Raw genomic sequence first — 27,916 nt, forward strand, 5'->3', positions numbered from 1 at the left:
TCCCTAGTCCTCCAAATAATCACCACTTCCTGCTCTCAAGTCCCTGTGTCTGTAGCAAAGACACCCAAAGTTGTTCACTTGTGGCAAATTAACACTAATATCACGAAAATAATGATAGCTTACATCTTAATATACCATTAGAGTTTATAGAGGAGTCTATGATTTACAAAGCATTTTTACATCGATTATCTTCAATTAATATGTGATTTGGGTAGGATCTCCATATAGCATGAAAAATCTGAGGTTCAGTGAGAGTATGACTTAAGTCAACTTACCAGCCGAGCAGCTAATAAAGACAGCATAATGGGGCTTCCCTGGTGGCGCAGCGGTTGAGAATCTGCCTGCCAATGCAGGGGACACGGGTTCGAGCCCTGGTCTGGGAGGATCCCACATGCCGTGGAGCAACTAGGCCCGTGAGCCACAACTACTGAGCCTGCGTGTCTGGAGCCTGTGCTCCACAACAAGAGAGGCTGCCATAGTGAGAGGCCTGCGCACCACAATGAAGGGTGGCCCCCGCTTGCCACAACTAGAGAAAGCCCTCACACAGAAACGAAGATGCAACACAGCAAAAATAAATAAATTAATTAATAAACTCCTACCCCCAACATCTTAAAAAAAAAAAAAAAAGACAGCACAATGTAGGGAAGGTTCTGTTTCTATTAGAACATGGCCTGACTTCTACAAGCTACAAATAAGGATATGTCTAGAACTCTTGAGAATAGAGCTAGTGAAAAAAGCATGTAAGAAAGGCAAAGTGTCTTCCAAATTCATGGACAGCATTACAAGAAAAATATGTCAAAATAAGGGGAATGCTGAGCATATGAAGTAACGTTAGTGTGCATGCTACATTGTTCAGGAGGAGACACTCTGGATTTTGGGGACACAGACATCTGTTTACTAGTGGGATATTCTCTACTGTGGGGCAGGGATAGGTGTGGTAATACCAACCTCAAATAGGAGGCAAAGAATGAGACTTGGTTCCTCATCTACTGGCGCTTAGTCTAGGGATTTTTCCCTGTTCCAAAAGCTAATCCAAATAGATGAATCTCTAACTGAGGGATGTCAGTATTGACCAGACAGATGGAAGGAGCATTTGGAGGGTTCTAGCAGCTTCCCTGGTGTCCCTGAAATCACACCATGTAATCATTCACCTGCCCCATTAGTTCTGGCCCTTGAGACACACCCCAGTGAGGAACAGAAACCTCTCTAGATCTGCAGCTTGAAGTCACTTTACTGGATATGAGCAAGTGTCCTGGGCCTGGACACAATGCGGGGCACTAAAACCCTGCCCGTCTGTTAGAGAGCATGGCTGAATATTAGAGAAAGAAAAGGTGTGTCCAGCTCCCTGAACCTCAGCCACAGTTGGAGCCTGAACCCGTCACATCCCAACCCCTCAGCCTGACTTCAGACCAAGCCCTGAGGCAGTTACTGAATGAACCCTGTCACAGAAAGACTCCTAAGGCTGGACTGAGCCTAAAACAGTCTGGGCTCTGGTCCATGTTCTCGCCTCCCTACACCCCAGCCCACAGTGGCCTGTAACCTGGGAACTCTGCATCCATACACATAGCCATGTCCTGGTTTGGGGGTGGCATCAGTGGAGCCATGGACACTGAGAATGGCAATCAGGCTTGGGGCCAGTCCCAGAGCAGGTCAGTGGGGTGCAGGGAACCACTGAGAAGCAGCATGAAGGCTGGGGCCAACAGAAATAGGCAGTGATCACCCAGAGCATGAGCCTGGCAAAATAGCCCACAGAGAATTTCTACATGCTTTTGATCTAGGTACATGCTCACCAGGAAGTTTTCTATTCATCAGGCATCCTTAATACTGTGATACAAGGAGGATGTGCCCTATTCCAACCACTGGAAATGAATATTCTCCACACTGATATAAATGCTTGTCATCTGTCTTCTCTTCTCTGGAATATTAAGAACTCTCAGGAAGCTGAGGGCCAAACTCTGGTCCTCAAGGTAATAATCCCTGCTTAATGCCCTCTCTATTCCTACTTAGAAGGGGAAAAAAATGAAAACTTCTTTGAAGCCATATTCTCTTTCCCTCGTTCCCTTCCATTCTTCCCTCTCTCTTTCTTTACATTTACTTGGGACATAACCAAACACTGTTTCAGGTTCTAGAGCAGCACTGAACAATAGAAATGTAATGGAGGGCTTCCCTGGTGGCGCAGTGGTTGCGAGTCTGCCTGCCGATGCAGGGGACACGGGTTCGTGCCCCGGTCCGGGAAGATCCCACATGCCGCGGAACGGCTGGGCCCGTGAACCATGGCTGCTGAGCCTGCGCATCTGGAGCCTGTGCTCCGCAACGGAAGAGGCCACAACAGTGAGAGGCCTGCGTACCGCAAAAAAAAAAAAAAAAAAAAAGTAATGGAAGCCACATATGTAATTTTAAATTTTCTAGTCACTGCATTAAAAAAGGTAAAATTAATAATATATTTTTAACCTATTATATCTAAAATGTTATCATTTCAACATGTAATCATAAAAATTACTGAGATATTTTACATTCTTTTCTTTGGCAGTGGTCTTTAAAATCCAGTATGTATTTGATACTTACAGCACATCTCAATTCAGATTAACCACATTTTAAATGCACAATATCCACATGTGGCCAGTGGCTACCATGATGGACTTGAGCTTCAAAAGTGACTAAGACATGTTCACAGAGAGAACTCCCCACATGTAAACAGATAAAATACAGTACAATTTTATGTGGCCAGAAAATATTTTGAGATAAAATTCAAAGATTTCTTTCTTGGGGGTTTCTTCTTGCTCCTCATTCCTCTACCCATTGAGTTCTTGCTACTTATCACCTCAGAGGCAAAAAGAATAAAATTTAGAACAAACTCAATTGAATATACATATATATGATATATACATGTATGTATACATAAATGACAAAATTATTTTTAATCAAGTGGAGAATACAGTCATAGAAGTCTGGCTTTCAGAGTTAGGTTTTCTGAGAGAGAAAAAGGAGTTTTTTTGAACCAAAAGGCTAAAAGCCTGAAGGATTTAGAGCATGGAGTTTATATCATATATGAGAGAGGAAAGAATACAAGATATTCTAAAGCAGTTTTCTCACTTCAAGATAAAAGTTTTGGGTTTCCGTGGTGGCGCAGTGGTTAAGAATCTGCCTGCCAATGCAGGGGACACGGGTTCGAGCCCTGGTCCGGGAAGATCCCACATGCTGCGGAGCAACTAAGCCTGTGCACCACAACTACTGAGTCTGTGCTCTAGAGCCCACGAGCCACAACTACTGAAGCCCACACGCCTAGAGCCCGTGCTCCACAACAAGAGAAGCCACTGCAATGAGAAGCCTGCGCGCCACAACAAAGGGTAGCCCCTGCTCGCTGCAACTAGAGAAAGCCTGCACACAGCAACAAAGACCCAACTCAGCCAAAACTAAATAAATAAATAAGTTAATTCAAAAAAGAAAGATAAAAGTTTTTCCTTCTACCTGGTGGGAAGAGAAGAATCAGAGAAGACACGCCTAGAGCTCTTGGGGACTCTGAGAACTTGCTCACTTTACTGCCCCACTCCCTTGAAAGAGCCCTGGGAGCCAAGATGTAGCAGAATAATAGAAATCTCAGAAAAACTGGAGGGACTTCCACAGCAGAAGGGACCATTGCCTGACCCCGCTGAGTGCAGCCCCTCACCCAGCCTGGCACTTGAGTGGAAAGTAGCAATGGCTGGGAAGATGTCCAGAACAGGTGAGGACAGCCCCCCCAAGAGCCCTCATTTCAACTTGGAGGATGAGCACACTCAAAAGTTTCCTGTGCTGCAGGAGGCGCACAGACATGGCCTGGAAACGATTTCCCCCGGCATGAAAAACAGAGCAGCCTGTGTAGACACTACCTAAGAGCAAAGGGCATTGGAAATTTAAGTCTGGGAAGGTGCTAATGACCAAAGCCCAGGGTGGTTTACCTACCAGAGGACACTGGGGTCAGAGGACAGATGGGGGGCCATAAGCTAGACCACCCTCCCCACAATGCCTGCCCACCATCTAGAGCAATCTCAGGAATATTAGGAGAAGAAAGGGCAAAGCCTTGCAGGAACTGAGTTTAAACACCAAATGGGGACTTCCCTGTGGTCCAGTGGCTAAGACTCCGTGCTCCCAATGCAGGGGGCCTGGGTTCAATCCCTGGTCAGGGAACTAGATCCCACTTGCCACAACTAAGAGTTCGCATGCTGCAACTCAAAGATCCCACATGCTGCAACTAAGACCCGATGCAGCTAAATAAATAAATATTTTTAAAAAACCAACCCAAATGGACTAAGAAAACTCTGAAAATGACTGAGTTCATCCTGAACTGTCAAGATGAAGTTTTCCATATCTGTGGACATGGGCGCATGAAAGCTAAAGTTCAGTTATAGAACCATAAAGAAAACAAGTCCCACACCTGAGATGTGTGGGACTGTAAATTTTTGTACTTGTTAGATTTACAGATGTAACAAAGAAATGAAGGAAGTACAGAGGCACACAGGGAAGCAACTGGCTGGGCCTGCAGGAGCTGCAGAAGGTGTCAAACAGGAGATGCCATTTGAACTACAGCTTGAAGAAGGAAGAGGAGTTCGCAGGTCTAGAAAGGGTGAGGACGGAAGGCATTCCACATGGAAAAGCACAGAGGCGTGAAAGCATACAGCACATATTTAGGAAGCTCTAAGAAGTTCACAGCTAGTGTGTCGAGGAATATAGTAAGTGATAAGCTGGTGAAATAACGTGGGACCAAGGCCTTAAATGCTCTGCTAAGGAGTTTGGGTTTTTTACCTTGTAGGCAACTAAAAATGCAGATGTTAAACGGGCGTGTAATTTTTTAGCATGCTAATTCTGGTAGCAGAGTAAAGCACAGGTCAGATGGTTTTGAGGCAAGGAAAGGACCAGGTAATGGTCTAGGCTTAGGGGAAGATGAACTAAAGCAGTAGGAACAGAGAGGTAAGTCTGGACTGAGAATTTTATTGAGAATCACTAGAACTGCATGACTGCCTCAATATGAGAGTGAGAGAAAGGAAGGAATGGAGGATGATAAAGTTTCCAGCCTAGGAGACCTGGTAGATGGATGGGGGTATTAGCCAGGTTAGGGAATATGGGGGGTGGGGTGGGGGGAGCCCCTTTCTTAAGGAAAAGTATGGCCAAGAAAAGCGTTCAGTTTGAGGTGGTTATGGGACATCTAGGTAGAGATGTCCAAAAGACAGAAATATGGGCCTGCGGGTCCGGAGAAACGGAGGGGGTTAGAGTTACAAATTTGCAAGTCATCACCATAGAGGTAGGAGTTGAAGTCATGGGAATAGGTATAATCACGTGGGGGGACACTGTAGAGGAAAAAGAGCAAAGGTTCCTTCAGAACTCCAGAAAATACCAACATTTAAAAAAAGGACAACAGATGGACTCACTAGATTATAAATTATAAGGGCAGGAACTCTATTTTGTTTCACCGTTGTATCCCTCCCACCTAGCACAGAGCCTGACTCTTAGAATGGTTTTCAATAAATACTTATGGAATGAATGAATGAATCCAATAAAGAAACTGCAAGCATGCAGGCACATTCTTGCTGCATTCATCCAAGTCTTACAAGCAAGAGATGAATTCAGAATAGAACTGGCTAGAATGCAAGAAAGATAGAAATAAATAAATAAAGCTTTGTTAATAGAAGCCCCCTCTACCAACACAAGGCATCTAAGTTTACTGAGAGTCCCATAATTTGGAACCATGCAGGTGTGAAAAAGCCAGGAACCTTTACACTCCAAATGAAAACTAGGTTAAAAAAAATGAGTTGCTCAGTGGTGACAAAATTGTTGTCTCCAGGGTTTCTCAGGCACGTTCAGTTAAATGTTCTTACCAGACACATTGGCACAAGTCACATTATGAGTATTATCTCCCCACTGAGTCTGAATTGCCTGAATTCCCTCAAGGCAGTAGATGTTAAGCTAAAGGCTAGGGAAGTGGGCAGAGCACAGAGGCCAGTAGGTAAAAGACGAGAATCTTAAGGCTTAAAGACTAGATGGAGACAAGATATTTGGCTGGGTTAAAAAGACACAAACTTGACCAGAAATAAACAGGCCTCATGCTGCTTAGTTTTTAAAGGAATCGTATGGCTGAAAAAAACTACAAGTCCAGCTATCAGTAGCCTGGGAGCATTCTAGATCCCTAGGGCAATCCATAGACCCCTGGTAGGCAGTTCACCTACAAATGACCAAGGGCGGCAATACATAAGGAAGATTTTTCCCAGAGTGCAAAACAAGGGTCTTACTCCACTCCCAGAATAGAATACTATACCGGTCCAGCAGCACGTGGTTAGTGGTATAGACCAGTGACTTGTGTGTTTTCCTTTCTCCCTTTTCGAACTGGGAGTTTTTATTGCGGTTTTCCTGCGCCTTCTCATATCGTTGTATAATGAATGTATTAGGACAATTACCTTGCCTTTAAGCTTTAAGAAAGTACTGTCTGGACTTGAGGCTGATGAGCTAAGATGAGACTTTGGGACAGTCCTCCTTGGGAGGATGGTGTATGTCTTAGCTACTTGGGGAAGAAATATGTGCACAGATGTGGGGTAGGCAGTTAGCAGTGTCTGCCACAGAACTGAAAAGAGGGCACTCGCTGGATTTGAAAAATATGAGGATTGTGATGTTCTTAGAGTAGTTTAAGTCGAAACAGAAGGGGCAGGGGTGGAGTGCAGAGATGCCAGTTACAATGGGTTTAGGAGCAAATGGAAGTCGTGAATTTTTAAGATTTTGCCAGTGAAAGGATCATACTGATCATCACCTTCCTGGTTACACTCCAAAACTTCTTGGTGGGGATTCATTTATCAATTTTTACCCCCAGGTGAAAAATTGTTCAGGTCCAAGTTTTACCCTGGGTATTACTTATGTTTTCTCTGGGGCAAAGATGATGATTTCCAGACGCTTTGCTTTCCAGAAATCAAGCCTTGGAGTAGGCTCTGCAGCAAGGATCATGCTACGTATTTGAAAGGTGAAGATCAAAAGCCACATATATATATATTTTTAAGCCACATATTTAATGGACCAGGCAAAATCAAGCTGCCTCGCTAGTATCCTCCATGATGATAACTAAACTTCTTAGCTTCTTATGGAGAGATTTAAAAGAGAAAATATAGCAGTAAAGTATGCAATATTTTTGTACAACTGACACATAGAAGCTTCTACACGTAGAACCCCCATAACTGAGATGATGCCTAATTCATTCGCTGGCAGCTACTGGAAATGAAGAGGATGGAAGAGAAAAGACCAACTTTATTATATTCAGGAAAATGCTCTTTTAATTAAGGGAAGAAGATGGTTTGGTAGTGTTGATAATAATTTCGTTGAGATAAGAAAAAAAAAAAGCTCCAGGGTGCTCTCTGCAGATAGGACACAAACACAGAAAGGGGAAAAACAGTGAACTGTAGCTCTTACTGCAAACACTTTCATCAACATAAAAGCCACCAGCCATAGTATACATGAAGGAAAAATTTTAAATATGACCCTTTCCAAATAACTTTACCACTAAATCCCAGTTGTAAATGACCCCCTTACCAAAGCAACAAATGCTGTTAGTGGTGAGTCATCTGCTGATGTCTGCTCACCAATTCCCCCAGAGTAACCCCGATTATGAGGGACTGACACCTACCGCAGGGCACCGAGTACATTCTGTGAAAGCCGACTCTGCATACCATTTTGCAGAACTGGTGTGGGACTTGCTGAAACAACCTGTGGCTCACAGGTTTCCCATGGGCTCTCTCTTCCATCATTTTCTTCCTTCTTTGGAAGGCAGCCATGAGAAGCGCATTGTCTATCTTCTCCACCTACAGCCCAAGGAGATGAAAAACTGAAAAAGAAACTGGAGAACTGCTACTTAAATTGCCTGCTACTCTGCTTCAAAAATAAAGGCACTTATGTGCATATTACTTTGCATGTGATTTGCTTTTCATATAAAGTTGCCTAAGAGTCTCTCCTGGCCCCAAACCTCTCCTATTTTGACTTCTATCTCTTCAAAATTCCCTGTCCCTTCTTAGATAAAAATTCCCTGAGCAATCACTATGTGATTGCTGGTAATGAAATGGTCAACTGCAGACACAGTCTTTGCCCTCTTAAAGTTCATAGTTTAGTGAGAGCTAAAAATAGGTAAATAATTATAAGTGTGATAAATGCTATTGCATTTCTTTTATTTTGCTTCAAGATAGGCAGGTAGCTTATCTCTGAGTCTTGGTCTATGCTTCTGTACATCCTGACATCATTTCTACCACATTGATTCCAATTATACCTCTCATACCTGCCCATCCCTGCCCTCCTTTCAGACTAATTCCTAGGATTCCAGGTCACTGAGCAGTTAGCTTAGAGTCATTAGCAGATGAGTTCTTCTCTTGGCTATAGAACCAAGTGATAGCAGATAAGTCAAATTCTTCCCTTAATTAAGTATACCTTTATAACCCCCAAACCACAGTCTTCAAACTGTTTCTTTTGATGCTGAATTTCTCGAGTTGAAAGATTTAGGCATTTCAAAAATGCATTTTCCTTCATTTGATTCTGGTTTTCTGGTTGCTGATCAGTCTGCTGCCCTAAAAATGAGTAACATAAAACTTTGTCTCAGTGCTCTGTGAGAAGGAAAGGTTTGTAAGGAAATTAAATGAGGAAATTCCCTGGCGGTCCAGTGGTTAGGACTCAGTGCTTTCACTGCCAGGGCCTGGGTTCGATCCCTGGTCGTGGAACTAAGATCCTGCAAGCCATGCCACATGGCCAAATAAGTAAATAAATAAATAAACAGAAATTAAATGAAACAAATTATAAAAATTTGGAGGAATATATAAGCAGTTTAACTTGTATACCTCATATGTTTAGGACATGCAAGGACAGCTATAATACCATGAGAAGTCATAGGATAAAATAGGGGGTTAATAAATTTGTCCTCAGGACTTCCTTGGTGGTCCAGTGGTTAAGACTACACGCTTCCACTGCATGGGGCTCAGGTTTGAGCCCTGGTCCAGGAAGTTCCAGATGCCGCGGGGTGCGGGCAAATAAATAAATTAATTAATTAATTAATTAATCGAGCTCAAGAAAAAAAGTTACATCCCATGGGAGGCAGAATCTCCCACAGAACAAATAAATAAATAAATAAATAAATAAATTTGTCCTCAGATGATTTGGATTATGAAGCTGAGGGGATAAGAGTAAAAAGAGCATTAATATATACTCCCCCCATCAATGCTGTAATGATGATATATAGTTGTATTGCTAATAGGAAATGTAGTTCTAGCCAGGATGCCAATCAACAAAAAAACATAAGCATATGAAAATGTTAAGGGGTGATGGAAAACGGTATGACATTTATGTAACACTTCAAAGTTTTCAAAACAGTTTTGTATCTCTACCTCATTTGGGCATTGCAAACCACCACTGAAATAATTAACACAGTTTTACAAATAGGGAAATTGAAACTCAGAGAAGTTAAGTGACTTGCTCAATATCACAAAGCTAATAAGTACAGATCCAAGATTATAAACCTGGCTTTCACCAGTGCTCTCTGTAAGGGGCAAGGCAGAATATTTAGTATATATGTTATTCATAGGCCACCCAACCAAGAAGAACAAAATTTGGAGATTAATAGTTTATGGTGTCATGCCTTTCCTCCCTACCTTCCTTTTCCCTCTTTTTCTTCCTTCTTTCCTTCCTTAACTTCTTTCCTTCTTTCCTATTTTACATTCAAGGGACAACCTTTTATTGCCCAAAGGAGCTCCTTACTGGACTAAATACACATGTGGACATATGAAAACACCAAAAAAGGCTTCTTTTCTTTCAGTTTACCTTCCATTTGACTTAAGACCAAGTATACTAAAATGACCTAATCCCTAGCACATTATCTAATTGAGTGGGCTCAATTTAACCACAAAAAGCAGATGATAAATTCAGAGAAACTTATAGAGAGCCAAGTTGTAAATCCGGAAAGCAGAAGAGCAGGAGGAACATAACTCCATAGCAGAGGAACACCAAAGCCAAGACATTTCAAAGGAAGAGACTGTAAATTAAATCTGGAGAGCAATAGCTCACATTTATAAAGTATAGTATTAGAGTTCAGTTCTCTTGAGTTCAGCAAACATTTACTGAGCTCCTATTACATGCCAGGCACTGAGCTGGGCACCAGAAACTCAAAGATCCACGAAGTCCTGCTATCAGAAACACTCACCAGGAAGGATTAAAAGAGAACCATAAAAGAGGAGATGCCTAACTTCTATTATTTAAAACATAATGGTCTGGTAGATAGCTGATGTTCCCTGTAGTAATAACTCATTTCAAAGTTATCCATTTTGTTAATGTAGATCTTAACCTGATTAAGAGGGGCTGAGCCTCTATGAACCTCTGAAACGCTGCTGTAGAATAATATGCTTAGTCATCAACTGCCAAAAAATTCCACCTTGCAGCAGAGCAAGGGACGTAACATGACTAAATTGCCAACAGCTAGGAGAATGGGCCAACTTTACGAATGCAGTTAAAGTAATGTCACAAGTTTTACAGGAGATCAGTGTTATTTTCTATCTTGTTCTCTTGAGAAGTGTCAATGTCAGTTTAAAGACCCACATTCACTACATTTTAAGAGCTAAGTAGAAATCATAATCTTGGGTCTCATTCTTGAGTATTATTTTTGTCCATGTTTTTTGACACTGGGTTTTCTGTGGACTATAGATACAACATTTATTGCAAACTCCCACTCACTTTGACCATATCTGCCTGAACTATTTTTACAAACACATGGTGAAAATAAGGCGTTCTCTGAAGTTTTACATCTGAATTTTTGCACTAAAGTCACTCTCCATGTTACAACCAGCGATCTTTCTAAAATACAAATCTGACCTTGTCTTTGCTTAAAATCATTCAAGGCTCTCCATTTGTTTCAAGAAAAACTCTGAATACTTTCATGTGATTTATAAAGTCTTGCATAACCTAGGCCCAGCTATGGTCTGATTTCTTGAAAGTTTCTTTCTTTGCCTTACTAACTCCTACCTATTCTTCACTTCTCCATTTGTGACACATCCCCTGAGAAGCTTTCCCCTTACCTCCCAAGTCTGGGTTAGGTGCCTCACCTAGTTGTTTCCAGAGCACTTTCACCTTCCTGTTCATAACTAACCTGCTTACCTCTCAGTTTCCCCAGTTAGATTTTGAGTGGGAACAATGTTCATCTTATCACTGTATCCCAAGCACCTAGCACAATGCTTCACATAACACGGATGCAATACACATTAGTTGAATAAATGAAAGAGATAAGCCTCAATTTCCCAAGGCAGTATTTTCAATGGTATGATTTCCCAGTTAGCTCTAGGGCTAAGTTAAAAGGATCTCTCCAGACCCAAATTCCCACAGTCATCCCGATGGATTTTGCCCCATTGAATGAGTGATACTTGAGTGGACCTCACAGTACCAGTGAAATTTACTCTGGTGGGAAGGCTTAAAGTAATTTTAGGGCTCCTAACGCTGCCAGCAATAAATAATTGCAATAAAACTCAATCAAAGAAATGAATTAAGTAAGTGGAATATGTCTGCATTTGAATGCTCCATCTGTAGAATTAGGGATGTACTTTTTTCCCTAGAGCCTGGGCTTGGGTTATCCTGGGCTTTCCTCATAATTGCCTCTTAGGCAATCCATGTCATCATCAGTAAACCCAATCGTGGGTGTGTGTGTGTGTGTGTGTGTGTGTTTTCATTTACTAATAATTAACCCTGCTGGTAGAAAGAGCCAAAAAAAGGTTATAAAAGTTATGGCCTAACAGACCCAGCATGGTTTGTCTCTCTCCTCTTCCATTCTATCTCTCACGCACTTACACACATGCACGCTCATGCCCCAAAGCTGGAAGGGCTGACTTTCCAACTTAATTGAAAGTTACTCACCTGACAAGCTCCAAAGGACTCGCTCCTTTTTTCTTGCCATTTCCTCTTGAACTTCACACAGCATATGTTCAATGTTCATAACTGCCTTAATGAGGTCAGCCTGGGCTCCTTTAATCTCTAAATGTGCCCTTCCCGGGCTTATAATCTCTGAGATAGAGACCCATGAGGTTTTCTGAAGCTGAGACAAATAGTCATGTTTCTTTTTCCCGAGGTAGAGGATATGCATATCCTCAATGATGTGGTGGTCCTGGAGGGTCAGTATCCTCTGGATCCATGCTTGGGCCTCATCTATCTTTTCCTGATCGGGTCCCATCAGATTGAGGACAGGAAATCTATTTCCTCTCTTCTCTCTGGTCCCCTGGGGAACTGAAAACACTATCATAAGCAACCACAGAAGGTAGGTGGGTTTTAAATCAGTACAGAGCAAAACACCATAGCCACTGTTTGCCCTGAGCATCCTTAGCAGTAGCAGCTCCAATTAAGTACCTATCTCTGAGAGCTTTGCTGGGTACAAAGAAAATCTAAATGTATAGTTTACAGCCTCCTTGGGGACACAGAGTTTAGCTTATCATGTCTTGGCCCTGCTGTTGCATTTGTCAATTTACAGATGAGTTCACCTTGTAATCTCATCCTGGATGCTAACCAACTATTATTTCTTGCTGAATGGGATTTTCCGTAAACTCTTGTTACAACCAGGTTTAAAATCAAATATCTCTGAAAGTCATAGATAAAGCCAATTTTTGAAAAATTGGAAATTATCATAGTATAATGAAACAAAGAAATACCCATAACCTCACTACCTGGGATTCCTTTTTATGTCTTATCTGTATATGACAGGACATTTTGCACCTCCACAACCAACATTTGGAGTTCAGTGCTGCTAAACAATGGAATATAGCAATGAAAAGGAGTAAACTTTAACTACATGGATAAATCTCAGAAACATATTTTGAGGGGAAAAAGTAAGTTGAACACTTAATATTTCTAGGCATTATTCTAAGTGCTTTACATGTATTATTTTATTCAATTCTCACAATCCTATGAAACACGTACTATTAGTAGGACCCATATTACAAATGAGGAAACTGATTCAGAAAGTTATTAAGTAACATGCCCATAGTTATAGGACTTGTAAGTGGTGGCCAGGGAGCTGGTAGGTGTGTGGGCAACCTGACTCCAGTGCTCATACAATTCTGCTTCCCAGTGAGTGATCTCAGGACAGTAGTGGTCATTAGCATCTTTTCCCCTGATATAGCAGTTGGGTGGTACCAGGAGCTATGAAAAAGTACCAGGACATACCTAAAAGTAGGAGCAGGAGAATGGCCTCCCTCTGGTAACAATAAAAGCCAAAGTTTTAGACAACAGTAAGAAGTGACAGAGATTCTTATATTGATGACATACTTTTTTAAAAAAAAAACACTTGTTCTGCCTGGGAGCTTATATTATTTTTAGGAGAAAATAAAAACAATGCATGGTGATATTTCATTTACCCATCATTATTAGGAAAGAAAGAGTTGTTTTTCTAGGTAACTAAATTACTGAAATCACTAAAGGAGTCTCTTCTAGCACCAAAACATAATTAACTTTAACTATTTATTAATTAAATACTTATAATAGAAACATACTTCCCTGCCCTCCTAAATAGTTTAACTTTTCCTTAATAATCTGAGATCATCATTAATCATTATTAATGTCTGTAACTGTCCTGTACTATAATTCCTTTATCGATGTCCTCAAAAATTACTGAAGTAAATGGCAACGACTGGCCCCATTTTTCAGATTAATGATATAGGGACATTTGTATGTTCCTCTTGAATATTATCCTCTCCTAAAACTCCTCCTATCTAACTTCCCTAGAGTCACTGTGGTTTCCCAAACATGCAGTGCATTTGTTTGCTTCTGTGAGTTTTCTTCACTTTGGGTGCCCTACCCCCACCACCAACTCTGGCCATTGAAAATCTTGCCATCCTCAAAGCCCAACTTAGAACCATCTTGTCCATGAAGCCATTCTTGCCCCCTTCCAGTCAAAGGGCATCTCTCCCTCTTCTAGGTCACCTGGGGAGCCTGTCTATCCTCTCATTCATTATTTATCCCCTGGCATTTGTTTAATGCTTCATAATTTACAGAACATTTTTACATACATAATCTCCAGTTATTCTCACAACAATCTGTCATTATCACCATTTTACAGACAGATAAATAGGCTCATAAGAGGTGCAGTCACAAGCCAGAGCTCTTCAAGTTCCCTCTTCTTCATTTCCAACACTGCTGGACACTGAATGTCCAAAAGTGAACTCTTCTAATAAAGGGTATAAGCAAATCATTTCGACCCTAATAGAAAATATCCTAATAGTTTCTATTGCTGGTTGAATGTCTGGTGTTCTTAACATCTATAGAACACTGTGGATTAAAAGACTATTTCAGAAGTACACACCCTAGTTGTCATGACACAATTCCATCTCAGTGCACTCAAACTCCTCTACAGGAATGGAGTTGTAAGACGAAGTTAATACTTCTCCAACAACTACCAGGATTGGTTTAGTCCAGTGATCCCCAGACCTGGTTCTGCAGCAAAACTGACCAGGAAGCATTGAAAAATATACATGTTTGGCCCAGACCCAAAGTTCCTGAATCAGAATCTGTAGAGTTGGGCCATACATATTTTTGTTTGTTTGTTTGTTTTAAAGTTTCCATCACAATCCCAATGATTACTCAGGTTTGGGTAGCATTGGTTTAATCCACTTATTATTATCTGGTATTACTGAGATGTATTTTCTATGATTACTAATAAGTAACCCCATTTAGATGGCACTCCATTCAAATCAGAAAGAGTAACTGGCTTAGTAAACTTATGAAAAAAAAAATATAGACATCTATTTGTGAATGAACTACCCACACTGTGGATTACCTACTTCAACTTAGCTTCTCTCTGTTCATATCATGAAACTAGACTGAGCAAAAATAGAATCATGGTCAGGTATAGAGCACATTGGTACCCAGGCAGGAGCACAATGAAACATGTTTGGCTTATTTATTCCTCTTCTCCCCTCCATTAGTTCGGATGATCAAGAATAAAATGAGCCTATGGTGGTAGACTCTATTTCTAGATCCGTGAGTTTCTTACTCACCACCAGGGTAATTGTTGAGACCCTGCAGCTTCAACTTATTCTTTTCCATTTCAGTGCTGAAAACCTATGAGAAGCAAAACAGAGCAGAGAGTCCTAAGTGGGGCTTTTAGCCACTGTCATCAAAATCCCTCTCTCTACCTACACTCACATACTTGACCTCATCCACTCTGTCATCCCCCATTTCCACTGCCACAAATCTAAAGCAGCCTTTAGGAAAGTCCTCGGGAACAGCAAGTGCAGCACTACAATCTATTAGAACATGTAGGGGAAACAAATATAGAAAAAATAGAAAAAAAAAAAACCTTAAAGTTTGGCATAAAAAAAGGAGAATGTACATCCCAAGGCAAAATATCATTTATTCATTCATTCATTCATAGATATTAATGCCCTGCTAATTGCATATTAGGCACTGAACTAAAGCTGTGGATATGTCACTGAAGAAGACAAACAGAGGCAGATGCTCTTGTAATCAATAAAACAAATTCATTTTAAAGAGTTATACACACACCATGCTTTGTAGATTAAATAAATGATCAATTCCTGTAAAGTGCTTATAACTGTACCCAGCATATTATATTCAATATGTTAGCTATTGTTATAATTATTAGTATGTGACAGTCCACACACAAAGATTTATGTATATTGCCAGGTAGATCCTTTAACATAGTATCTATTTGAAAAAACTCATCTCTCCTAGGGTTTGGAACCACCACGCCCAGGGTCTTCCTTGTTTAAAGTTGATGCAATTGGCAGTAATTCTTCATTGAAAAAGATGGTAAATAATGATGTAAAGACTACATTTTTCATTGCGTCTGAACTTTAATAATGAAGTTTCTTAATCTCTAGTACTTTTTCTTCATAAATTATATTTGCAGCTGCTATTTACAGAGCAAAAAAGCCCTCAATCTTACCATGCTTATTTAGTACCTGGAGAGGTCATAAAAGGGAGGGACTTCCCTGCCCTCCAAAACAAATGACGTAACATTATCTGCTGATAAACAGACTAATAACAGCTGCCAAACACAACATGGATAAAAATCAGTTCTCTTACAAAGTCACTTAAAAGTCAGTATGTGTCGCAGGGTTAGAAATCATTTAGGCAAGGCTTTTGAACTGAATGTGAGAGAGAACTGTAACTTAATCAGTATCAATAACATAGAGGGTGTGGATAACAAGCAGACAGTCTGCAAGTAGTTTGGAAAAGTAGATCCAAATGGCAAGAATTTGGCAGTTTTTCCAGCTCTGTCCACGAATGACTAACACCTCATGTGAGGAAGGTGAGCGTTCCTAGTAAGGAGTTCCTTATTCTGAGACGTGATGTCTGGCACAAGGTAGATATGCAATGCATATTTATTAAATAACCAAATGAATGACTGTTCATTGCCTTCTACAGATACTCAGTGGCACCCAGGATGCTTATCATCATGAAATACTAGTGAACACAGTATTTCAGTCAGCCGGGGAGTTATTTACTCATTGTCATCCATGAACTGGAATGACAAATAGATGAACATACACCCCTCATTGAAAGACTTATTTAGGAAGAAAGACTTATTTAGGAAGAAAAGATGTGCTCAGCAGAACACCAGAGGTGTACACATATGTGTACGCGCACGTCATACTTCCACATGGATATAATGTAGTGTTAACACTGAAAAAAGCCTGAAGGAATGGTCAACGTTCAGGGTATAATATAAATTACTTTGTAAGATAATCTTCTCCTTTGAGTTACAAAACGGAAAGCTGTATCATCTTTCAGGTTATTCTTTTCTGTATTTTTGCTTAGTGGTTCAGAACACAGGCTTTGGGGTCAGACACAGGTTGGTATCTTGGCTCAGCCACTGCATTGGTGTGTACATATTAACCTCTGGTCCCATTTGTAAAAATGTTGATGACAATAGTGGCTTCAGCATGGGACTGAGGGGAGAATGGAGAGAGACAGCGTCTTCTTGGCACGGTACTTGGCTGATGCAACTCATGGCAACTACTGTTATTATTAGCCCCTGGGGGAGCCCTCAGACTGTGGTTGATCTTTTCTGTACTGTTGAACTGCCATTTACATTTTTGTTTGTATGTTGAAGAGAATGAGAGTCTTCTTTTCTAGTTGTGGTTAATTCCTCTTACAGGGATATGGTGCTTTATGCACAGTCCAGAGATGTACTCAGGGCACCTATCTGGGCCCAGTAACAGTCCTCTGCTGGGGGCGGTGGGGGGACTGGTGAACTTCATTCGAGTGACAGGATGTTTAATTTTGTCAAGAAGGTAAGCTACTTCATTGGGTAATTCATCAATCTTTCAGGTCAGCTGTGGATGAGTCAGTGGTGTACTGGAGATGGCTTACACCGCTCATGAGACCCCACTGTGAACCCCTCTTTCCAATTCCTTCTTCAGTGATGTAACATGGATAGCTTGACGTCAGCAATGGAAATCAGTAAACACTACAAACTTCCCTGTGTCTGGTGAGGCAGCAAGAGGAATAAGAACCTTTACACTTGTTCCAGAAAAGAACAAGATAGAACACGTCTGTTTCCTTGTAGGGAGAGAGAAAATGGCAAGCACCCACATGAAGACAGTCTGGGAGGTGGGAAAGAGAAGGGGAAGGAGTAGAGGACCCCATAAAACTAGGAGGTGGCTTACCTTTAAGGAGCAGAGAGAAGAATAAATGCCAATAAAGGACAAGAGAGAAGCTAGGTAGTGAGGTAAACATGGCTTGTACAATGACATTCTTTACTAGGTCAGAAGTGAGCAATTTATAAAAGTTAGGGCTTCCCTGGTGGCGCAGTGGTTGAGAGTCCACCTGCTGATGCAGGGGACGCGGGTTCGTGCCCCGGTCCGGGAAGATCCCACATGCCGCGGAGTGGCTGGGCCCGTGAGCCATGGCCGCTGAGCCTGTGCGTCTGGAGCCTGTGCTCCACAACGGGAGAGGCCACAACAGTGAGAGGCCCGCGTACCGCAAAAAAAAAAAAAAAAAAAAATTAAATTTCACCAAGTTAGACCATCACCATGCTGTACAGCACTTAACAGGCCCCGTGTCTTACTTTGGAGATACTAAACAGATGTTGTTGAGTGAATGAATGAACAAACGAACTGCATGACATTTCTAAGACATTAACTTACCTTATATAACTGCTGTTCTTTTGGGAAGATCACAAACTTTACAGTTAATTGTTGCAAATGGTGTCTGGCAAATATTAAAACTTCATTAAACATAATCTCTGCTGCTGCAGAGATTCCAGTCCCAAGGGCAGGAAAGGAAATGGAAGTTATATTCAGCTCAAGGCATTTTTCCAAGCATTTCTTCATTGCAGTTTCCAATGTCTGCAGGAAAAACACAAATTCAACGTCAGCCTTGAGTCAAAAATAAGACTTCACTTATCCCTTAATCCTGCCCATATTTTACAATGCCAGCCTCCACTATTCCTCAGGGCCATGTCCATCCCTCCTCAGAGAACAGGAAAGGTACCACTCCATAGGGGACCCATTATAGCTATAAGGTTGGATGATGAGAAATGAAAGGGCTGAGAAACTGAAGTAATTGAGTGGTCCATTTTGTGCCATTCAGGACGTCTGGGCATCGTGATTTCCCTCAGTTTATGTAGCCTTCTCCCCTGGTTAGAGAGCCAACCTTCAGTCTATCCCCACTTACCTGCCACTTCTGGGTCAACAAAAAGAGCTTTAATAAAGGAGGTAAAGGTTAAAGTAAGCAAGCAACATTTATTTAATGTCATTAAGATCTGTTACGTAATTTATTTTTGGCAGATTTACACTTCCATCAATGTTTCAACATTCAAACTGAATACTAATGTAGGAAGGTTATTTAATAACCTTCCTACATTATACCGATATACTAGTATATTAGTTATACTAATGTAGGAAGGTTTTACTAATGTAGAAGGACCTTGAAAAACTGAGGGGTAGAGAGTGACTGGAGGACCAGTTTGGGATTTGAGGGCTCTCTAAACAAGAGAAGACCAGAAATGGAGACAAAAGAAAGATAGACAAAGGTAGAAAAGGGGATTAAGTTTCCCTCTCTCCACTTGTCAGTAGGTTCCCCCTATTCTTTAATGCATGTAATTTACGTCCCTCCGTTGTAGAGTCGGGCAGAAAGCTAAGCTCCACCACAGGCACAGACACCACAGGCGATAGGTTTGACTGGAATGGTGTTGGAAGGGAGATCCCAGGTCCTCCTGGAATTTAACAGATGGCAGGAGATATGGAGAGGCTGAATCCCAGGCCCACGTAGGAAAAGGCCTACAGGGTCACTGGGTGCGGTGAGGTGTGCAGACTGAGGGAGCCCTGATGTTTCTATGTCTATTTGCAGTATGTCCACTTAAAATTTAGACATGGGTTAGGTGATATTTTAAATTAAACTTCTTAAGATAACTTGTGACAACAATACCTGTTTAGTATTTCAGGTATTCACAGGAGTACTAGAGAATGGGGATTATTCCACTTGACAATAACATTTCATGAATGTAATGACAGGATGGAAATTCAACAGACTACATAGACTCCGGAGATACAGAAAGATAAATTTATTTTGACCTTACCAGTTTTTGTTCAGAATATTCTGAAGGCCACAACACATGGTATACATATTTGCAGGGCAATTTAAATCCTTTTGTGACCAGTACCAACTGGGAATCTAGTGGTGTTTTAGTCATATTTTGGCTAAATTCCCTTTCTATTTCATCTCCTGCTGCTTGTAGAATTGATTTTGACACAGATGTAGCTCTAAGACCACCATGTGGATATACAGAATTAACAATTACATTCGTCTGAAAAGGGAAAAAAATGAACAAGATTCAGGGTTAAATTACTTTTTCTTAAATGATTAATTTAAATCTTTATTTCCCTGAAGAGCTTTGAAAAATACATTTGAAGATCCTAAATCCACAGAAATATCACTTAGTAATGGATATAAAATTTCCAAAGCATGATCATTTGACTGCCATGAATCTGTCTGTCCTAGTCAGAAATCAGGTAAAGTATGTAGATGATACAATTTTTATTGCAAACATCTGTCAGCCCCTTGCTGGCTTATACCCCCAATATCCCAGATTCACAGCATTCTCTATGATTTGTTTTAAGCTTTATCAATAAGTGGTTTCACTCTCTGCCCCACTGTCATCACTTTTTGCCGTTTCTCTGTGAATTTTCATTTTGTCTTACAGAGTGGAAATAAAATTTCTCAGGCAATTTCTATCCCCTAACGTTTGTGTTTTTTAAGGTAAGTAGTACATGGTGAAAGAGAGCACAAATGAGACAAAAAAGTCTTCAGTGGGAAGTAGGCCTCCTTCTTGGTGGGGTCCCCAGATCCCCCTAATTCATCTTGATGGCTTTGGCTCCCTTTGGGGGTAACTTCGGTACTTCTCATGGATGTTAATGAATGTGTCACTTTGAAAGTGAAATCAGAATTTGCAAGTCGGGGGCATTGGCACCCTTTACAAATTTTAAAGTTCCTTGTGTTGGCAATAATTAAATACAATAAAATTTTAGTTAAAGGGATAAGTTATTCAACCAGGATGTTTCCACTTTAATTTTAAATTGGCATATTAATGACTTATCAAATAAATATTTCATCTCATGGGGTCCCCTCAGTCTTCTTTCTAATTGTCTTGCAGGCAATTAATGGCATTTTTTCACTTGTGATTAAGTCTATTTGATTATGGCCATAGGAGAGTCAGATCCAGGGGAAAAATAGTGAATATAGCCTTATATTCTTTCTCTCTCTTCCTCTGTTGCAGCCCTTGCTCCCTGCTGCCCCCTTCAGTTATTCATCAGTAATTTGTTGAACACCCAGATGCATGCCCAGAGACCAGCTCCAGGGCTACAGAGATGAACAAGCCATGATTTCCACCTTCGAGGTACTCTCTGCCTGGCAGAGAAGCTGCACTAATCCAGAAATACCTAGGTTCACTGTTCCCCTGACTCTCTCCCCTCCCTGTCAGGGTCCTCACCTTTGTGCCCTATGACCCCTGGCTAAATGCTAAATTACACTTTGTATCCTCCACAGCTCCTGGCACAGAGCCATATACTCAGAATACGATTTACAGCTCGGCTTAGGTCTCCTGACTGGTCCAGCCTACTACTTTTGATCTGTCAATACCTCTGTATCTCTCTGATCCGTCATTCTAACCACCCAGGGCTCTTCTCCTGCCAATTTGTAACTATCATAACTTGAGATCAGATTTAAAACTCACATCTTCTGAAGTAATCCTTTTTGATCTACTACACTCCACTCTTGTCACAAATGTATATACTCTTAAATATGAATTCGCTTCGTATTAAGACTTTTTTGTTTATTATTGCTAGGTTGCTTTAGAAATGTTCAGATGGTTTGTCTCCCTAACGAGATTTTTCAAATAGAGAATCTTTTTACATAAAAAGAATAAAATAGATTTTAAGTTCCTCAGAATCAAAGATTGTTCTATTTCCTCATGGTGCCTAAGAATAATGGCAATAATAATTATAAATACTTATCACATGCCAAGTTTTGTTCTAAGCAGTTTATGTGTATTGATTCCAACTCTAAGGTATAAGTGCTATTATTATCCTTATTTTACAGAGGAGGAAACTGAGGATCAAACGGTAAAGTAATTTGGTTCAGGTCACCCAGTTAGTAAGTGGCCAAGTTGGTATTGAAATCCAAATGGTCTGGCTCTGAAATCCATACTCGTAACCTTACTTAACAAGATGCTTTCTAAACCGTGTTTGAAATAGTATATGCTCAAAACATACTTGATAGGTAATAAACAGTTCAGGGATCCCCTTTGGCAGTGCAAGAGAATAAAACAAAGACTTACTTCCTGCGTTTCAATGTGGCCCTGGACAATCTGGAGAGTCAGGTTGTTCACAACCATAGTATTGAAAAGGTGGGTGGCTTCTGGACTCACCCGGGACCCCAGCTCATTCTTCCCTAGGATGACTTCTGAAACAGTTTTAAAGGCAGCAACAGTAGGGTCCTCATTGCTTACCAGGTGAATTTCTTTCAAATTACTGACTAGTTGCATGTGTTGGAAATAACACTTGATAGTTTCCACAATGACCTGTGTACACAAATCCAGAGGGAACTGGAAAATCCCAGAGCTCAGGGCTGGAATCGCTACTGTCTCAATGTACACATTACTACTGACAAAATTCAAAATATTTATAATGGCTCTTCGCAGTTTATCGATACATTCCTCTCTATCCATTAACCCCCACCGAGGCCCAACAGCATGGATAATGAGTTTGCAGGGAAGCTTCCCTGCTCCTGTGATAGCTAAGTCACCAGTTGGAATTTTGCCATATAAGGAAACACATCTTCTGCTCTCCTCTTGGATTTCAAGGCCACCAGCTTTCACAAGGGCCTGGGCCAGGCCTCCCCCATGAATGAGGTCTTCATTGGCTGCATTCACCACAGCGTCAACAACATGTCTGGTGAGGTCATCCTTCCAGACAGATAACTCTAGCCTGGGCACCAGCATTTTTCTGAAGACTTGTAGAGACTCACTGTTACCTTCCTGGGCTGGAGAGACTAGGGTAAAGATACAGCTAAATTTATTCTGGAGGACTTCCCCCAGCCGACTCTCATTATTTTTTAAAATTTTGAAGTCATTGTGATTAATGGAAATTGGCCGACTGTAGTCTTCTCTGAGAATATCAATCTCTGGAAAAGGAGAGAAGATAAAAAATAAAGAAGTGAGTAAGCGTTCCTTTGAAAAGTATGTAATTCTACTTCACACCGGCAGACTGAGCTTCTTCTGTGCAAAAGGAAAGATGAGCTTCCTCTAGGCCCCTTCCTGATTCTCCCTCTCACCTAGACCTGTAATTAGACCAAACATATCCAGGAGTTTTCAATGGTAAGTCACCATAAAGTGCTTAGTCGTGTGCCTGGCATACAGTAAATATTCAGTAAGTGGTATCTACTATGATACAATGATGGTGGTTTAAAACTGTGCATATCAGGGCTCACAGATTTTAAAAATCTACATAAAAATGGCAAGTTTGGGAAGACCCATGCTTAAGGCACAAGTGTTAGAAAGGACTTACTTATGATTCAAAAATATGTGGAGGCTTTATTCATAACTCGTTAGCCTTTGTCAGTGTCTTGGCTTGGGTTCTCCTAGAAGCTGATTCTGAGGCAGGGGTTTGAGTGTAAGTTTATTTGGGAGGTTATCACAGAAAACACCAGGGGTGTGGGATGGGAAGAGGAGAGTGGGAAAGTGAGACAGGGAAAGGAAAGAAATGAATAAAGGGGGTGTTACAAAGCAAATGAAGCTTAACTCCACAGGGGGACAGTTTAGACCATGTGTCTCAGAATTATATCACCAGAGGGGTAAAGCAGCTGGGATATTTGTCCAGTGTTTATCAGCCATTGGTCGAGGATGCTCCTGGGGGCATAGTCCAGCACATGGGCAGAGCACTGACAACATGACAGTAAATAATTCTCCACCATACCCTAGTGTTGTAGTGCGATTTTGGTGGAATTAAAACTGATTGGCTAAAAATTATTTACTGCATGTGGCAGCAAGACGATGTGCTGCTCAGATCACCCTTCAGTGAAGGGGGCAGTATGGTTAGCTGACAGCCTCCAGTTGTTAGCCCCTCAGGGCCCATCTCAGCCTTCCAACCCAGGTCACGCTATTCTCAGGGTGGCTCCCATCAATGGCTGAACAAGGCCATTGATGTCCAACGTGGGACTCCACCAATGAGCAACCTCAGGCTGGCAGAGCTTTTTCTTTTGTTTTTTTTTTTAATTAATTAATTAATTTATTTTTGGCTGCATTGGGTCTTAGTTGCTGCATGTGGGCTTTTCTCTAGTTGCACTGAGCAGGGTCTACTCTTCGTTGTGGTATGCAGGCTTCTCACTGCAGTGGCTTCTTTTGTTGCAGAGCATGGGCTCTAGGCGCACGGGCTTTAGTAGTTGTGGCTCGCGGGCTCTAGAGCGCAGGCTCAGTAGTTGTGGCGCACAGGCTTAGCTGCTCCGCGGCATGTGGGATCTTCATGGACCAAGGCTCGAACTCGTGTCCCCTGGATTGGCAGGCGGATTCTCAACCACTGCACCACCAGGGAAGCCCGGACTGGCAGAGCTTTGCCAGGTTTTCATTACAGTCTGATGGCTCCACCTGCCCAATCCAGTTTCTTCTCTTTTCCTTTTACCTTCTGCATTCCTAACTCCATCTCAGTTTCCGCGTCCTGGAGAACCCAACCTGTGCCAGTGTATTTCATGGGGTCTAAGGCATCATTATTATATGCCATTGAGAAAGGAAAAATGATGCCAACTAAACCTATCAGTGGGTAGAGAGTAGCCTTACTTCAGAGATATGAAAAAAATGTGTGCCCTAAAACAGATTATAGTGTAGTAATTAATTATTTTTTACTTCAATTCCCATTTTTAATCTGAGCCACCTAGAAAGACCTCTGGTGGCCTCAATTACAATTACCTAAAAGCAGCAGCACATGAGTAGTCAGAGCCAACAGGCTTGTGCTTTCGTTGAGAATCTCAAGTGGGCCACCCAAGTTTAGGCAGGTTCCATTTTGGCTCTTACAAGCCTTCTTGAGCAGGAGACAATCAGTGGGTCACCTCTTATGAACAGTTTCAGTTCTAGGGCTGTGGTCAGAAGGGTCTCACATCTTGTGGGCAAAGGATAAGATCAACGGGAGCCCTAAGGGAACACATCAGCTGGTGCCACACTGCTTCCGAAGCAGTCCCCCTTCTGAGGCATATGCCCGGTCCCCACAAGGTCCTGCAGTCACGCACCTGAGCTTCTGTGGGGGAGACAGTCTCCTCTGTATTCCCCTTCCTCCACTGAGGAAAGATATGAGCAAAGATTTTCTGAGACAAGAGAGTGAGGTGATCCTACCTGATTTCTCATTGTAAGCTGCTGCTCCAACACCCTGTGAAAAGTGAGAGTGGTTTAAAAAAAATTGAGACCAAATGATTTACAGATTACTGATGACAAATACCATTTCATAAACACAAAGCGACAGAAACCTTCCTAAGAACACTGGGATTGAGGGGGAAGGGGAACACGTTTGTTTAATCAGTGTGCCTGAAATACTTGAAATACTGAATGTTCCAGCCAACACTGACTCTACCCCGCTTCCCTGGAGGCCAATGCACTTTTAATTCTGGATGGGATGAAGGGCTGGAGATTACCACTTGAAAAGGCTCAAAGGTCACAGACCAAAATGACCCAAAACTCTCAGACAGGATCCAATCTCCAAAGGTTTGTGGGGTTTCTCTAGACAGAACAGAAGACATGGGGACATGAGTCTCATCAGCTACACCTCCCCATCTACCACTTTCAATTGTTTATTTCATGATACAAGCCTGAATGTGGAATTTTCAGGATAAACAAATGAGGTGCCTTTTCCCTAGTCCCTTATTATTATTATTTTTTTTGCAGTACACGGGCCTCTCACTGTTGTGGCCTCTCCCATTGCGGAGCACAGGCTCCGGACGCGCAGGCTCAGCGGCCATGGCTCACGGGCACAGCCGCTCTGTGGCATGTGGGATCTTCCCGGACTGGGGCACAAACCCGTGTCCCCTGCATCGGCAGGCGGACTCTCAACCACTGCGCCACCAGGGAAGCCCCCTAGTCCCTTATTTTTACTCCTCCTCCATCCTCCTCCTTCCCGCGTGCTGCAAAAGCAGAATTGCTGAATGAGTAGAGAGAATAAAAATGATACTGAGGTGACATTTTTTTAAAAAATCACCCATCCTCATGTTGACTCTGTTGATTATACTAGCATATTCTTGAGTCCCCACCTCTCGCATGGGGCAAGGAGAAAACTTTTATTGGGAGAGTAAAACCAAATAAGAATGCCAGTTACAACTGAAGACCCCAGATTTTTTGCTGTTACAGGAAGAACTATTCACATGCTGATCAAAGTTTATTACTTATAAACATTTATGCTTTTTACCTTGGAAAAGTCCATCCTCCAGGTCTCTGGGGTCTTTCAATGTTTACTGTTTTGCGTTTCTCAAATGTGGCGGCCTCCTTCTAGGAATGAATAGAAGGATGTAATATGATGAGCATCTTAGGGAATTTGGTGAGAATACACAACAGGAAGACTAAACAAGATTTCTGATCTTGAGTGATTTTTAATTTCATTGGTGAAGATGCACACATTGCTTTTGCTGCTGTTGTTACTGTTTACCCTCTATCCTTTACAGAGAGATTCAAAGAAGGGAAAGAACTGTATGGGCTACAGCAGGGAAAGCTTTATGAGGAAGGTGAGGCTAGAGCCAGGCCTTAAAGGACAAAGCAGGTTTTTACATATTTAGAAGAGGAGGATGATACCACATGGTAAAACTAAGCACAGCATTCAAAGAGCAATGAGGAAAAACCAGCCTATGAGTGAGTGAAGACCCCTGGACGGTGTCCAAAGAGAGGGAACTGTGCTTATGCCTGTGGAGGATGTACGTTACTGAGTTTGTGATAAATATCTCTGATCGAATTAGAAAGGGGATTGTCTGAATAAAAATCAGAGACCGTGGGAAAACACATTTTAATAATTTTTCCTTCTAACAGGTAGGAATTAAAGACTGTGAATTTTGAGGAGAATAATAATAAAAATGCTTAAAGACACCGTTGCCCACACTTGTTTCCACATAGTTACCTCTAGGCCTCTGAAATGATTTCTGATGCCTTTGCAACAGGAAAATTTTGTGCCACTCTCTACAGCATCAGAGCACTATCATTCTTTCTCTTTTTTTTGGTAATATTTATTTATTTTATTTTTGGCTTTGTTGGTTCTTCATTTGCTGCGCACGGGCTTTCTCTAGTTGCGGCCAGCAGTGGCTACTCTTCGTTGTGGTGCGAGGGCTTCTCAATGCAGTGGCTTCTCTTGTTGCAGAGCATGGGGACTAGGCGTCTGGGGTCAGTAGCTGTGACTCATGAGCTCTAGAGTGCAGGCTCAGTAGTTGTGGCTCACGGGCTTAGTTGCTCCGCAGCATGTGGGATCTTCCTGGACCAGGGCTCGAACCCATGTGACCTGCATTGGCAGGAGAATTATTCTTGCGTGTCAGGAAAAGCTGCAAATCCAAGTATAATCCAAAAATGCAGGGAGAATACGCATTTTTGCCTCCAGAGGGCACTGCTGTTTTCACAAAAGAAGGAAAACTGCCGCATCTGCTCCCACTGTGGGCTTCCAGTGGGTTTTTCTTTAGATGATGTTGCACTTTTTTCTTTTTTCTTCTTTTTTTCATTATTAATTTTTATTGGAGTATGGTTGCTTTACAATGTTGTGTTACCCTCCACTGCACAATGGAAGGAATCAGCCATACACGTACAGTTATCCCCTCCCTTTTGTACTTCCCTCCCATTTAGGTTACCACAGTGTATCAGGTAGGGTTCCATGTGCTATACAGTATATTCCCAGCAATTGTCTATTTTATACATGGTATCAATAATGTATATGTGTCAATCCCAGTCTCCCAAGCCCTCCCTCCCCACCCCTTTCCCCCTTGGTATCCATACATTTGTTCTCTATGTTTATGTCTCTATTTCTGCTTTGCAAATAAGATCATCTATACCATTTTTCTAGATTCCACATATATTCTTTATTATACGATATTTGCTTTTCTCTTTCTGACTTAATTCACTTTGTATGACACTCTCTGGATCCATCCATGTCTCTACAAATGACCCAATTTTGTTCCTTTTTATGGCTGAGTAATATTCCATTGTATATATGTACCACATCTTCTTTTCCATTCCTCTGTTGATGGACATTTAGGTTGCTTCCATGTCCTGGCTATTGTAAATAGTGCTGATATGAACACAGGGTGCATGTGTTGTTTTGAATTATGGTTTTCTCTGGGTATATTCTTGTTCAGACCAGGCTTCAAGGGCTCTGGGATAGACTTGGCAGTGGGGGATGACACTCTTTTAACCCCAAAGAAATTAGAAACG

General features: G+C 41.6%; 1 protein-coding gene across 1 annotated transcript in view; it reads right to left on the minus strand.

Moving 5' to 3' along the window:
• PARP9 (poly(ADP-ribose) polymerase family member 9) overlaps positions 1–27,916 on the minus strand; it is a 32,147-nt gene that overhangs the window by 727 nt on the left and 3,504 nt on the right. The window contains exons 2-10 of the mRNA XM_060099009.1: positions 25,923–26,002; positions 24,860–24,893; positions 21,818–22,662; positions 19,562–19,789; positions 18,129–18,329; positions 15,012–15,075; positions 11,884–12,249; positions 8,428–8,564; positions 7,637–7,811 (exon numbers count right to left, since the gene is read on the minus strand). Coding sequence (XP_059954992.1) covers positions 7,637–7,811; positions 8,428–8,564; positions 11,884–12,249; positions 15,012–15,075; positions 18,129–18,329; positions 19,562–19,789; positions 21,818–22,662; positions 24,860–24,893; positions 25,923–25,937 — 2,065 coding nt within the window. The 5' untranslated portion in view covers positions 25,938–26,002. The remainder of the gene's footprint in view (positions 1–7,636; positions 7,812–8,427; positions 8,565–11,883; positions 12,250–15,011; positions 15,076–18,128; positions 18,330–19,561; positions 19,790–21,817; positions 22,663–24,859; positions 24,894–25,922; positions 26,003–27,916) is intronic.

Source organism: Mesoplodon densirostris, chromosome 5 (genome assembly GCF_025265405.1).
Source record: "Mesoplodon densirostris isolate mMesDen1 chromosome 5, mMesDen1 primary haplotype, whole genome shotgun sequence".
Classification (NCBI taxonomy): domain Eukaryota; kingdom Metazoa; phylum Chordata; class Mammalia; order Artiodactyla; family Ziphiidae; genus Mesoplodon; species Mesoplodon densirostris.